Source organism: Simochromis diagramma, unplaced genomic scaffold (genome assembly GCF_900408965.1).
Source record: "Simochromis diagramma unplaced genomic scaffold, fSimDia1.1 OVJJ01000603.1, whole genome shotgun sequence".
Classification (NCBI taxonomy): domain Eukaryota; kingdom Metazoa; phylum Chordata; class Actinopteri; order Cichliformes; family Cichlidae; genus Simochromis; species Simochromis diagramma.
The window spans coordinates 426,553-439,709 of NW_024387414.1; the positions used below are offsets into that span (position 1 = coordinate 426,553).

The 13,157-nt window shown below is 48.5% G+C and overlaps 1 protein-coding gene across 1 annotated transcript in view; it reads left to right on the forward strand.

Annotated features, from left to right (window-relative positions):
- The window catches only part of tshz3b (teashirt zinc finger homeobox 3b), a 29,679-nt gene extending 18,280 nt beyond the window's left edge, over nt 1-11,399 (forward strand). Inside the window, 2 exon segments of the mRNA XM_040011695.1 lie at nt 7,577-8,067; nt 8,069-11,399. Of these exon segments, the coding sequence (XP_039867629.1) occupies nt 7,577-8,067; nt 8,069-11,200 (3,623 nt within the window). The 3' untranslated portion in view covers nt 11,201-11,399.
- Nucleotides 11,400-13,157: the final 1,758 nt, after the last annotated feature.

The window sequence follows — 13,157 nt, forward strand, 5'->3', positions numbered from 1 at the left end:
GTTTCTGCTTTAACATGAGGACCTGCTCACTGCTGCCTCTGCAGAGAATTAGAGGAACTGCAGGCTCATGTGTCAGCCCTGGAGGTCGATGGCTGTCAGCTCCAGCAAACCCCTGTTTTTTCCACACTACGTCACGAACACGTACGATTCTGTAATGTGCGTAATTTTCTTTCCTGGTCAGATTTAAAATTATCTCTGTTGTTTCACAGTGTATGTGTGTGTGTGTGTGTGTGTGTGTCGGCTTCACTAAATGAGTCCGTACACGGCGTGATGCTGTAAACATGCTAATATTTCTTAATGGCACACTCCTACATTGATATGCATGTAAACTGTAGACCGTTAACCCCCTCCTCCTCACACACACACACACACACACTGCTTGGCTCTCTGTTTTTCATTAATATCAAGTGATTGAGCGTAACATTAGCAGATAAAGCGCAGACTAAGATGACACGTAAGCCGCGGACGGAGGAATTAAAGTCTAATATAATCAGTCGGCCTGCGTGAGGAAAAGCCATCAGTCGTCACACGGCTGACATTTTGATTTCCGACGTTTCTGCAGAGCGAGCGCGTTGGATGGAGACGGATTTCTCTTTTAAGTAAAGAGATGCATACGTGATTGTTCAAAGGGTTTTCTCGCACGGCTTTAAAGTCACACACATACGTGCAGAGTATCGATCTCTCAGGTGTTTGCGTGTCCGTCTCGCTGGTTATTTTCAGAGCACGTCACTTTTTATTAGCTTAATAAATCACATTTGTTGTCAATCAAGCAGCAGAGAATAATTGGATATGGTTGAAGCCTTGCGTGATGGATTATAAATCATTCAAGATTAAATTAAAAGATAATGCACAAACTTAATGGTTTGTGTTTTGCAGTCTAAATTGCCTCGGAGCAGAGCTGTTTTCCAGTTTTATTGCGCACCGTTTTTCTTTTCTCCCAAACTCGGCACATTTTACACCTTTTATTGCCTCCGTGGAACTTCTTTCAGCCTCTTTACGTCCACGTTTGCCGCGCAGATTCATTCGAAGGACTTCTTTTGTTTCATGCCCACATTCAGGAAGATGTCATTCTGTGTGTTTACATCCAGGCTGTAAGTCGAGCTCTACTGAGCACCAGAGAAAGGCATTATTTCTGCGAGGCGAGGAGGACTAAAGAAGAGCGGCGGACGCGGAGAACAAGCTCCGCCGTGGGTGCGATCCCATGCCCGCTGAATTTAAGTGTGTCCGTTTGCATTGGAACAGAGCGGGCGTTATCATAATCGCCTCCTGCCTACTTGACAGAACCTTAAAGTGATCCTGTCATTTTATTTACACCCAGGCCTCGCTGTGATTTACTCGGCAACACACACACACGTGCACGCACGCTCCCCCGGCGAGCCGGGTCGAGTGGACTGGATGACATCTTTTGATCAGAGCTGTCCAAAGAGATCAGAGCAGACTGGCAGGTAATAGATACCAAGCAACTTCCCACACTCGCTGTGTGTGTGTGCACGTTTCCACTCTCGGAGTGCAAAAGCTCTGAGATCACCGCTGAACCGAGAGCACGTTAGCTACACAGCTTTATCAGCTGTGCTGTTGTCATGGCAATAGTCAGCTGTGAAACCCCCCAAGCTGACGTCCATGCAGGTGAACGCTGTCGCTTGGCGGCCAATGCTGCTCCAGACTGCTAGCAGCTATGAGGCCTCATAGCTAGAGGAACTGCAGCAGTTGGTGGTTGCTTGGAGACCACAGGTGCTCCTCACCTGTCTGAGGGCTGATTGTAGCTCTGCTGATGGTGTGACTCCATGACTCCATCAGTCTCGCCTGAGGGATCAATGGCACGCCTCGCCACTTTAGGGCACTCACTGCATGTAGCCATGCCCCTTTAACCACCCTGAGTGCACGTGCAGAAGGGCTATCCCACCAATTTGTCTGTGCATTTCAGATCACTATAATTAAGCGTTATTGATCGTGGATTCAATTAACTTCATTAACGTGGCTGCTCTGCTGACTGCGGAGGGACAGACGTGAGGCAGGACGTGATCATCATGAAGCAGTGCTCCCCGAGCCGTGTCTCGTTACCGTGTCGTTAGGCGGTATTGTTCACTGAGAGACAACACTCGATGTCAGGAGGCTGGAGGGGGCTAAACGTGTGGCTGGATCAGTTTTAGGCATTAAAGCCGCTCAACGTGCTTCAGGAAAAGATGGTTAAAGTTCCACCGTCACCACATTAACCTCCTCAGACCCGAACTCTTCCACGGCAGCATTTTTAATTTCTCTTTGATATTTTGGCTAATTGGGGCCCGATGAGTGTAAAAACAAAGAATTACCAGATTTTTTTTTTACCTTATTTTTGTTTTTAAGAAAAATGAGAGCCACATATGAGGATATTTGTTTAACATTTTGATAGAACAGTAGCAGCATAATGTCCTCGTAAGTGGGTATCAGGCCCTTGTAGAGCACAATTGAGTATTTTGGTCTAAATAACAAAAAATGTGATGTCCACATATGTGGACGCCAGGTCCTAGGAGGTTAATGCTTTGTGTTGAGACAAGGAGCCAGGAACGAAAAAGCCGTTGGTGTCGGTGCACAGAGACAGTCGTGCTCCCGTCGCTGTGAAAGGGACGAGCTGGAGGAGCGTTTCCTGTCTGCAGCGTGTTTACAGACTGATTAGGGTGGCGACGTCCACCCGTTTTTCATCGAGCGCCACACACACCCCGCTTTGATCCTGAGGACGGGGGAAACTCCTCTTTCTGTCACGATGGAGTTCAACTACACACACAAAGAAATGCTGATGTCGTTATTGAAAGAAATGTGTCCGAATGACAGAAAAAGACTTTTTTGTCCTTTAATTGTTGATCTGTTACTTAGTCACTGTGGTGTAGACCATGGGGCGTCTTTATCAGCCAGAAAAGCTGAAAAAACTTATTAAATGCATTTAAAAATCCAAAAATGTATGTCATCCTTCTCATTTTCCAAAGCTGCTTGGTGGACCGGATTAGTCTTGGCCGGGCCGATTTTGGCCCTCTGGCCTTAAGTTTCACCCCTGCTTTAGAGGAAATACTTCCACCCAGCCCACTGTTTTTGTCTGACCCTGCTGAGCGGTTTCAGTTTATGAAGAGACACGAACAACCATTCGACTGAAGTTTGGGAGTAAAACCCAAAGAAGAGGACGAAATGATTCATTGCACCCAAACTCCGAACGTTTGGTCCACGGGCACACGGACATGACCCTGTGGATGGGATGTGGGGAAGCAAACTCTTTGTGTGCAGCAGATTCAGCACTTTAAAATCGAGCCGTCGCACACTCGAGGATCAGATCATAGCTTTACCACACTTTGCTTTGTGAGCCGTATTTCCCGTTGAAGCGCTTTGGAGTTCAGTTCTGGAGTCCTGTGGAAATTTTGTTTTTCTCCTCTCAGATCAAACCAGCTTCTCCACCCTGCTGATCCTTCATCTGCAGCTTGCTCTGCTAATTAAAAGAGCACCTGCATACCTGGTGTGTTTGACCCTGCCTCCTCGCACTGCAGCGTGGTATAAGTGTGTATGCGTGCGTACTGATCTCAGTATCCTGGGTCACAGTCGAGCCCGAGCCAGCAGCGTTGGGGATCATCTCAGCGTGTGTGTCCTCATTTTTTACTTCACTCCTCCCTCCTCCTCCTCCTTCCTCTCTGGTGTACATGGCTGATGCACCTGCAGTAAAATCAGAGCTGCAGGATTTTTGACCCCTCACACATGCCGTACACACGATGAAAATATTACAGTGTGATGTCACAGAGAAGCAGAGTGACTGTAAAAGTCTTTCTCAGTATACATGAGGAAGTTTTCAGATGCTGCATTTAAACTTTGGTCTTAAGAAAGGTGAAGGTCTGTGTGAAGGTGAAGGCCTGAAGGACTTTGGATAGTACAAATCTGAATCGACGTCATGTCTTTAAACATCTCCTGCTGAGAAATTTAGAGAAGTTCATAATTCACTTCCTGCCACTGAGATGATGTATCATCTTAGAGCTGCTCACCTGTCTCCAGCCTTTCCATCAGATAGAGCACAGACTCAGCTAACTCATCAGAGGTGCTGCACAAGAACATCTGGACCTCCTGCAGGCTGCGTGTTAGGATAAAACTCGGGCTGAAAGACTGAGGGACTGCTCAGAGACTCCAGGAGAATCCAGGAGGAACCGTTGGAAGAACCACAAACATTAGCAACACAAAGCCTTTAAACGAGGAAGAACCACTGATCTTCAAATCTCATTGCCTTTGTTGCAGTTCTGCTCTTTGTTCCACACTTTCACCACTAAAACGTGGTTTCCAATAAAAGCTGTGTACTTTACAGAGACGCGGATTCTCTCAGAGGCGGCTCGCCGTAATGCGGTTTCACGTGCTCACGTTTGGCCTCGATGAGCGCTCTGGGCTGCTGTGGCTCTGCACGGTTCTCTTACACAGCTGTCGTTTGGGCTGATTCACAGCAGATGGTGAGTGCTCGTATGCACGAGTGGCGGCTCGAGACAGACGGAGGGAGAGCCAAGGAGGCTGAGAGACGAAACGCATTCAAATACACAGCTGCTTTATTGCAACAAAGGGCACCGTTACTGCACGTAGTGTCGGTGAGAGGTCAGGTGACCGTACGGGTTTAAAGCGCTCGCCGTGACGCGTTTAAAGCTTTTCAGGTGGATCCTGAAAACAAACTCCAGAGATCGCCTCGAGGCACAGAGCTGTTACACTGCAGTGCATACAGTACGTACAGGAAGTGTGTGTGTGTGCGCGCGTGATGGCTCGGGGATATCTGTGTCTCTCTACATCTGTTTATCCCACGGCAGTGTCGTATCATCGCCGACGGCAAACAGGAGCCTGACAATGACAAAGACTCCTCTCTGTTTCACTGCTGATGCAGTACACGCACGTACATTACAGACACACACATACACACACACGATGCCAGCAGGTCGTGCAGGTATTCCAGGCAGGAAGTTTTGTTTGTGTCACTTTGCTCCGGTTTCGGTGGTTTTTTTCCTGCTCAACAAAAACCTGTTAAAACCATCTGAGCTATGGCAAGATTCGGTTAAAGCACAACCGACCACTCTCTCAGTGTCATTCCCCCACTGTGTCCAGTCTTTGCTGAACAGACAGCATGGGGACGTAACCTTATTGGCTAGAATAATCAGCTCAGAGACGGTGGGACCAGACCTCTGACGGTGTCTGCGGCAGCTCGTTTCTTTGGCCACGTTCACGCTGCAGGTCTTGATGCTCAATTCCGATTTTTTTCATCAAATCCGATTTTTTTTGTCTGCTCGTTCACACTACAAACAAAATGCGACAGTAAACGCGCTCTAGTGTGAACCCTCAAAGTGGCCGCATGCGCAAAAGAAGACGTCACACGCAACGCGCTCTGTTTACACCCAGAGCACACAGTATGTTTGACTGATGGCCTCAATATAAAGACTTCGGACTTTACGTTTCCCAACTTTGCTTTAAGTTAAAGTTATTTTGTTATTTACATTTGGCCTAATAATGATCCTTACTGCTGTTTTAGAGGAGCGCTGCTTCAAAGGATAGCTGCAGATTTCTGTCAGAATCTGCAGATTATACAGTACAAAGAAAATGTTCACGTTTCTCCAACGTTGTCTTCCCAACAGTTGTACTGGATGGAAGCGTTCGTGATGTCTTCTCCGGCGCTGATAATTGGCATCTGTCTTGTGTCAGTGACGTAAAAGACGGATTTAATGCGACATGACCGTTCAAACAGCAGTCGCTTTCTACAACATCAGATATGTATCGGATTCAGGACCACATACGAAAGTGACCCAGATCGGATTTAAAAATATCGGATTTGTGCCGTTCACGCTGTCATAGCATGATGGGATAGATGGGTCGCAGAGGGTCAAAAAAGTCGCTTTCGCCTGCAGTGTGAACGTAGCCTTTGTGTCTGTGAAAGCGGTGGATTGTGGTTACAGACGCATTTCCTGTGCTTACACGCCAGGTCAGATGGGCGAGTGACAGCCCGTTACACACACACACACACACACACACACCCTCTCCTTCTGTATCTGTTGCATGTGCGCGTGCAAGCACGCTCAGCTCGACGTGCACAGCGCGAGCGTTGCTCATCTGCTTCCCCTCCGATGGACTTATTAACCAAAGAAAACATTGGTAGCTGCATGGAGAGGCGACAGTGTGATTTGTCTTGATGCATCTCTTCTCTGTGTGATTTCCACTGTATTCTTCTTAAACTGGAGGGATTTGAATATAAATGGAGATCCTCGAGCCGTCTCCCTGCAGCTAAACTGTAAATAATAACTCTAAACTTTTTTCTAATCTTCTGTAATTGAAGCAAATGGGTTTTGCGGGGAGAGATTTGTCGCAGGGAAACGTACATACATTTTTTTTATTTACGAGGAGGCGAGGGCTGAGCGGTGTAATGAGTGAACATGCGTGCTTAATTTAAATGGCGAGTGTGTCTGTTAGGGAATGCATTAGAGTCTGCAGAAGAAGCGTAAGACATATTAATTGACAGACAGGAACCGCTGTCTCCGAGGTTGATACAAGTAATTTATTACTTCAGAAACGAATGCCACCGCCAGAATGTGCTTCATTAATTTCAAATTTAGTTTTAATTTCAAGCTGTTGCCCCTTGAGAAGAATAAGGTGGCAAGTTGTGTTTGAAGAGACATTTTTCGCCTCTCCCTCACTTCATCTTTCTCTTCCCATCCTCCGTCTCTCTCTCCGCCTGTCTCCCGCTGATTTTGTGCAGAACAAAGACCTGAGGGTGGAGGGAGGAGGGGCGGGGTGCTGACTCGGTTCCAATGAGAAAACAATGTCAGTGCAAGCACGAGTCCCGTTTATGGGAGTAAATCCTTCATCTGTGAACGATTGCACAAAGTGTGAAGCCCGTGCCGTCGGCTCATGCTGCCTCTCAACAGGTTCAGAAGATGTCCTGAAGATCGAGGCTGTTTCGCTCACAGATATGCTGCATTTATTTGTTTGCTGCTTCAGAGAAACCAGTCAGGCCATGTACACGATGCAAACATTTCATTTATCCTTATTCAAAGCAACACACGCCCATCATGATGCATGTGCCCCTCACACACACTAAAGCAGGGGTGTCAAACTCCAGTCCTCGAGGGCCGCTGTCCTGAAACGTTTCCATGCGTCCCTGCTGCAACACACCTGAATAAAACTGACTGCATGCTGGTGTGGCAACCCCCAAACTGCTCATTTAAATAAATGTAAGTGTTTGGAAAAATGTACTTCTAAAAGTACTTTTACTGCACCATGTTCATTCACTCGTGAGCTGCTGTAACATGAATCAAGTGGCTGAACTGCCACCTCAGCATGCAGTCAAGTTCGTTAGAGTCTTGCTAATGACGTACTAATTTTATTCAGGTGTGCTGCAGCAGTGATACATGGAAAAGTTTCAGGACAGCGGCCGCCGAGGACTGGAGTTTGATCCTTTAGCTATTCAGGGAAATATTAGCAACACGTTTCAAAAATCACATTAGTCAGAAGAGTTTTCATCATGATGAATCAACTCTGAGACTAATACAATCCTCCTCCTGTGGTAGGTCTAACCGATCTCTCTCTGTCTTTGTTCTTCATTTCGCAGCATACGTCCCTGAAGATGAGAAGGAAGCAGCTCTGTTGGATGAAGACCTGGATGGAGACGACTCGGCCCAGGACGGGGAAGAGCCCGCTGCCAAACTCCTGTGTCCAGACAAGGACTTCCTCTTCAAGGACCGGCCGGGCTTCCGTGACTCCCCCAACGCCGCTGACTTCTCTGGTCAGGAGCTGGACAGCGAGTCCCATCTGAGCGAAACCAGTGACAGAATGTCTGACTTTGATAGCTCCTCACTTAAAAATGAGGACGACATCCTCCATTCTAAAGATCCCTCCAACGCCCTGTCGCCGTCCTCCTCCTCTACCATGATGGCCGCCGCCAACGCTGCCGCCACTGTCGCTGGCGAAGAGGCCATATTAGCAGCAACAGGCTCTGTTGCTGACAGCCTGGAGAAGATGAAGGCCATTTACACCTCTTTTCTGACCAATTCCTATTGGTCCACCCTAAACCTGAACCTGAGCCAGCCCCCAGCGGAGAAGCCCCCCCCGCAGCCACAGCAGCAGCAGCAGCAGCAGTAGCAGCAGCTGTGGGAGCGGAGGCTACGACTGGCACCAGACAGCCATGGCTAAAACCCTCCAGCAGGTCTCCCAGAACCACCACAACAGGATGGCGCTGGTCCAACATCCTACAGTGGCAGTGAGCACCCCATCAACAGAACCCAACCTCTTCAGTACCGTCCAGCTCTACCGGCAGAGCTCCAAGCTCTATGGCTCCATATTCACTGGTGCCAGCAAATTCCGCTGTAAGGACTGCAGCGCAGCATACGACACGCTGGTGGAGCTCACGGTGCACATGAATGAGACGGGCCACTACCGTGATGATAACCACGAGACGGATGGCGAGGGAGCTAAACGGTGGTCCAAACCTAGGAAACGATCTTTGCTGGAGATGGAAGGGAAGGAGGACGCGCAGAAGGTTCTGAAGTGCATGTACTGTGGACACTCTTTTGAATCCCTTCAGGACCTGAGTGTCCACATGATTAAGACGAAACACTACCAGAAAGTGCCTCTGAAAGAGCCTGTCACACCTGTGACAGCTAAGATTATCTCTTCTGCTCGAAAGAGAGCCCCTCTTGACCTGGACATCCCCAGCTCGCCAGACTCTAATGGAGGCGCCACACCAAAGCCTACCTCCCTCAATGACTCTGGCGATATACTCCAAAAGGTCACCAACCCTTACATCACGCCCAACAACCGCTATGGACACCAAAATGGTGCCAGCTATGCCTGGCAGTTCGAATCCAGGAAATCACAGATCCTCAAATGCATGGAGTGCGGCAGCTCTCACGACACGCTGCAGGAGCTCACGGCTCACATGATGGTGACAGGACATTTCATCAAAGTCACCAACTCTGCGATTAAGAAAGGCAAACCGATCATAGAGGCATCCGCCCAGGCACCGAGGTCAAACTCAGCAGCTGAAGAGAAGGTGCAGTCGGTCCCCCTGGCTGCTACCACCTTCTCCCCTCCACCTGCCCCGGTGCCTCCTCCGACCAGCATCTCCCCCACTCCTATGGTTGTGGAGATAAAGAAGGAGGCGAAGGAGGAGGAGTGCACTGCAGAGTCCATTTTGAACAATGTTAACAATGTGAGCAAGGAGAAGAAGGCCGTAGGTGAGGAGGAGGTTGAGGAAAAGTTTGATATCACTTCAAAGTATAGCTATCTGACTGAGGAGGATCTGGAGGAAAGTCCAAAGGGGGGTCTTGATATCCTCAAGTCCTTGGAGAACACAGTGACCTCAGCCATCAACAAGGCCCAGAATGGAGCTCCCAGCTGGGGAGGATATCCCAGCATCCACGCTGCCTACCAGCTACCAAACATCATGAAGCTTTCACTGGGTACCTCTGGAAAGAGCTCCCCACTGAAATACATGTTCCCCGGAGGGGAGATCCTCTCCCCCACTGCCAAGAACCAGCCGCTGATCTCGCCTCCTAGCTGCCAGACCTCTCCACTACCTAAAAACAACTTCCATGCTATGGAGGAACTCGTCAAGAAAGTGACAGAGAAGGTGGCCAAGGTGGAGGAGAAAATGAGGGAGCCGGCTGCTGTTGTGAGGGGCTCTCCTCTGAGGCGCACCACCCCTTCACCGTGCAACAGCGAGGCAGAGGAGTCAGCCCGAGGAGAGTCCCCCAAAGAAAGCCAACCAGGAGGCAGTAAGACCCCTGAGAATGCAAGTGCAGAAGAAGAAAATGGACCCAACCACAGAGATGCAAACGGGGATGTCTCTACAAAGGAGACGGCAGAGAATGGTGTAGAGTCCGCTGCCGTGACCTCACCCCCACCCACCTCTGCGTGTGGCAGCACAGCCATCATCACTGATCACCCGCCTCCAGAACAGCCGTTTGTGAACCCTCTGAGTGCGCTGCAGTCCGTCATGAACGTGCACCTGGGGAAGGCCGCCAAGCCGGCCCTGCCCTCCTTGGACCCAATGAGCATGCTGTTCAAGATGAGCAACAGCCTGGCTGAGAAAGCAGCAGTGGCCGCTTCTACACCACCAGCACAGACCAAAAAGACCGGTAGCGAGCACCTCGAGCGATATTTCTACCAGCAGCATCTGAACAACGACCAACCCATAGACCTTACCAAAGGAAAAAATGCAGACAAAAGCAGCAACTCTTTGGGGTCGACATCTCTCTCCTCCCCCACTTCCACCCCATCCTCGGTGTCTCCCTCCTCCACCATCAGCATGACCAAAGCCTCAGCTGCAGTAGCTTCCTTCATGTCCACGTCACCTCTGAGAGAAAACGCCCTCTCAGATATCTCAGACATGTTGAGGAACCTGACAGAAAGCCAGGCTGTGTCCAAGTCCTCCACGCCCACCAGCCAGTCCGAGCGCTCTGACATCGACGGCGTCACGCAGGAAGAGACCGAAGATGTTTCGCCTGCCCAGAAGCGTAAAGGCCGCCAGTCTAACTGGAACCCTCAGCACCTCCTCATCCTACAGGCCCAGTTTGCTTCCAGTCTCAGACAAACAAATGACGGCAAGTACATGATGTCGGACCTGAGCCCACAGGAAAGAATGCATATCTCTCGCTTTACGGGTCTGTCCATGACAACCATATCCCATTGGCTGGCAAATGTCAAGTACCAGCTGAGGAGAACCGGTGGCACAAAGTTCTTGAAGAACCTGGATTCTGGTCACCCTGTGTTTTTCTGCAGTGACTGCGCCTCTCAGATTCGCTCGCCATCCACCTACGTCAGCCACCTAGAATCCCACCTGGGCTTTCGCCTGCGAGACCTGGCGAAGCTTTCTGGGGAGCAGCTGCTCAGCCAGATCTCCCAGCAACACCACCACCAACGCCATACCAAAGGACTGTCTGAGAAACTGTTCTCCAACCTCCACCCGTCCAGCCACCCTTTGCCATCCTCACTCCCCACATCCATCCCGTCCTCCTTACCCATCTCCCTGTCCTCATCCTTAACCACGTCTCTGCCCTCCTCCGAATCGCCGTTGCCCTCTCCCGAGGACGACGACAGCGGCGCCCTTTATCAGTGCAAACTGTGTAATCGGACATTTGCGAGCAAGCACGCGGTCAAGCTTCACCTGAGTAAGACTCATGGGAAGTCGCCAGAGGATCACCTCATGTATGTGTGCGAGCTGGACAAACAGTAGCACCGGCTTGCTCGCCGTCTCTGACAGACGAGAAACGATGACGAAGGACGCCTTAAGCGTTAGGACTGCACAAAGATGCCATGCAACTACTGCTCTGAGTTTCGGCACATGGTTTTACATTTTGTGTTGTAGAAGTTTTTTAATTTTATTATGTATGATGTAGACTGACTTTTCACGCAGACGTTCATTTTTTTTAAGGGCGGGGATTGGGTGGGGGCTGATGGGGCAGTATATGAAGTAAAAAAAAAGAGCTCTAAAACAAAGTGTTTGTATTTTGAGATTTGTGTAAATGGATTTCTGTTGTTTTTATATTTTGGCATCACTGAGGTGTGATAAGCTGCATGCATAAAAAAAACAAAGTTTAGTTGAACCTTCTGGAGCTAAACCTGGTGCCCTTTTCATGGTTTGTTTTCTCTTTTCACTCCTGACTGCTCTGTCTTCTGTTTCATTGTTTTTGGTGCTGAGGCAGCATTTAAAATTTAACCCTCTGAGTACGTCAAAGCATTTCTGCACCGGACATCCAAACACTGTCGACTTGAGATTAGAGATTGGAAATTTATCGAGGCCCTCGTGAAAATTAGACACGCGTCACGTCCCAAGCGAAGAAAATGTCGAGTCAAGCAGATCCTCCGCCCGATGCGGGATCCTCATCTCACAGGATGTGACACAAATATCGCAGCTTTGTGAATAAAAGAAAAAAAAAAGATTTACTTTCATTGATCAGGGGCCGCTATTAATTCAGGTCTGTGTAAAATATGTACATAAGACATATGACTTATCCTGTCTAAATTATGCATTGTTTCTATATTTTTAATTTAAAGGACTATGACTATCTGCTGGTGCACAGTATATGAAGACATAAATAAATTGTTTTGCACAATAGTTTTATAAATGTGTTATTTAATCAAAGGATACAGAAACAAAGGGAGAAAGCAAATGAAGGACAACAGGTGAATCTTTTTATTCCTGACTCGTGCTCAAAGGGTTAAAGACTCTTTTTATCCGACACGTGAACGAACAGTGAGAAGATATTTGAGGCTGTACAAAAAGATGTTCCTTTATGAAGATGTTTCACATGTAAACTGTTATTTATAAGCACTCTGGGTTGTTTCATATCGCTGAATGCCTTTTCTTTTTTCCTTTTTTTTCTGTCTAATTAGTCGGCCATGATTCCTCTGCAGCTTTATCTTTTTGGGATATGAAAGGTAACCATGGCTACGCTAACCTCCTGAGTGACAGGTTCGGCTGCATTTTTGGCAGTTAATTTGCTGAAGTAACTGACAGCTGCCAGAGTGGAGAGAGAAGAAGAAAAAATACTTATGTGTAAAATATGGGCATGTAAACAGCACAGACACCGTTATGCATTCTGTGCCGGTCGTCTTTTCACTTCCTTCTGTTGTTTTTTGTTGTTGTTGTTCTTGACAATGAACCCCATTATATGACTTCATATAACCTTGTTTTCTACTGCAGCATTAAAAACGGAAACTGTTTTTTGCAATAATGCGCGTGTGTGTGTGCACTGTGTGTGTCGTGGCTATCAATTATGTGTGTGCTGTGCAGTCCCTAATGAGCACATTAGACCGGGAGTGTGTCAGCGTCTGTCTGTGACGAACTGCAGACTAGTTTACAGTGAGTGGCAGCAGCGGGCGTGTGGGAGACAAACACACACACACACACAGTCTCAGACATGCAAACAGAAACCATGGTTGTGGCGCTTCCCTGTAGCCTCGTCTGTTATCCTGGTGCCTTAAAGGAGCTCGGTCTCATGGATCACAAAGCCGCTGAAGGAAACTGGCGCGGCGATCTCCTGACTTCGGATTGTATCTGCTATCGACAACGCTACCAAGAAAGCAAGGTTAGCCATCGAGCGCAGACTTAGCAACGCTGGCCATGATTAGTCTGTAACGTTAGGCCATAAAGTCATCTCAAAATGGACAACAAATACCCTCCACCCATC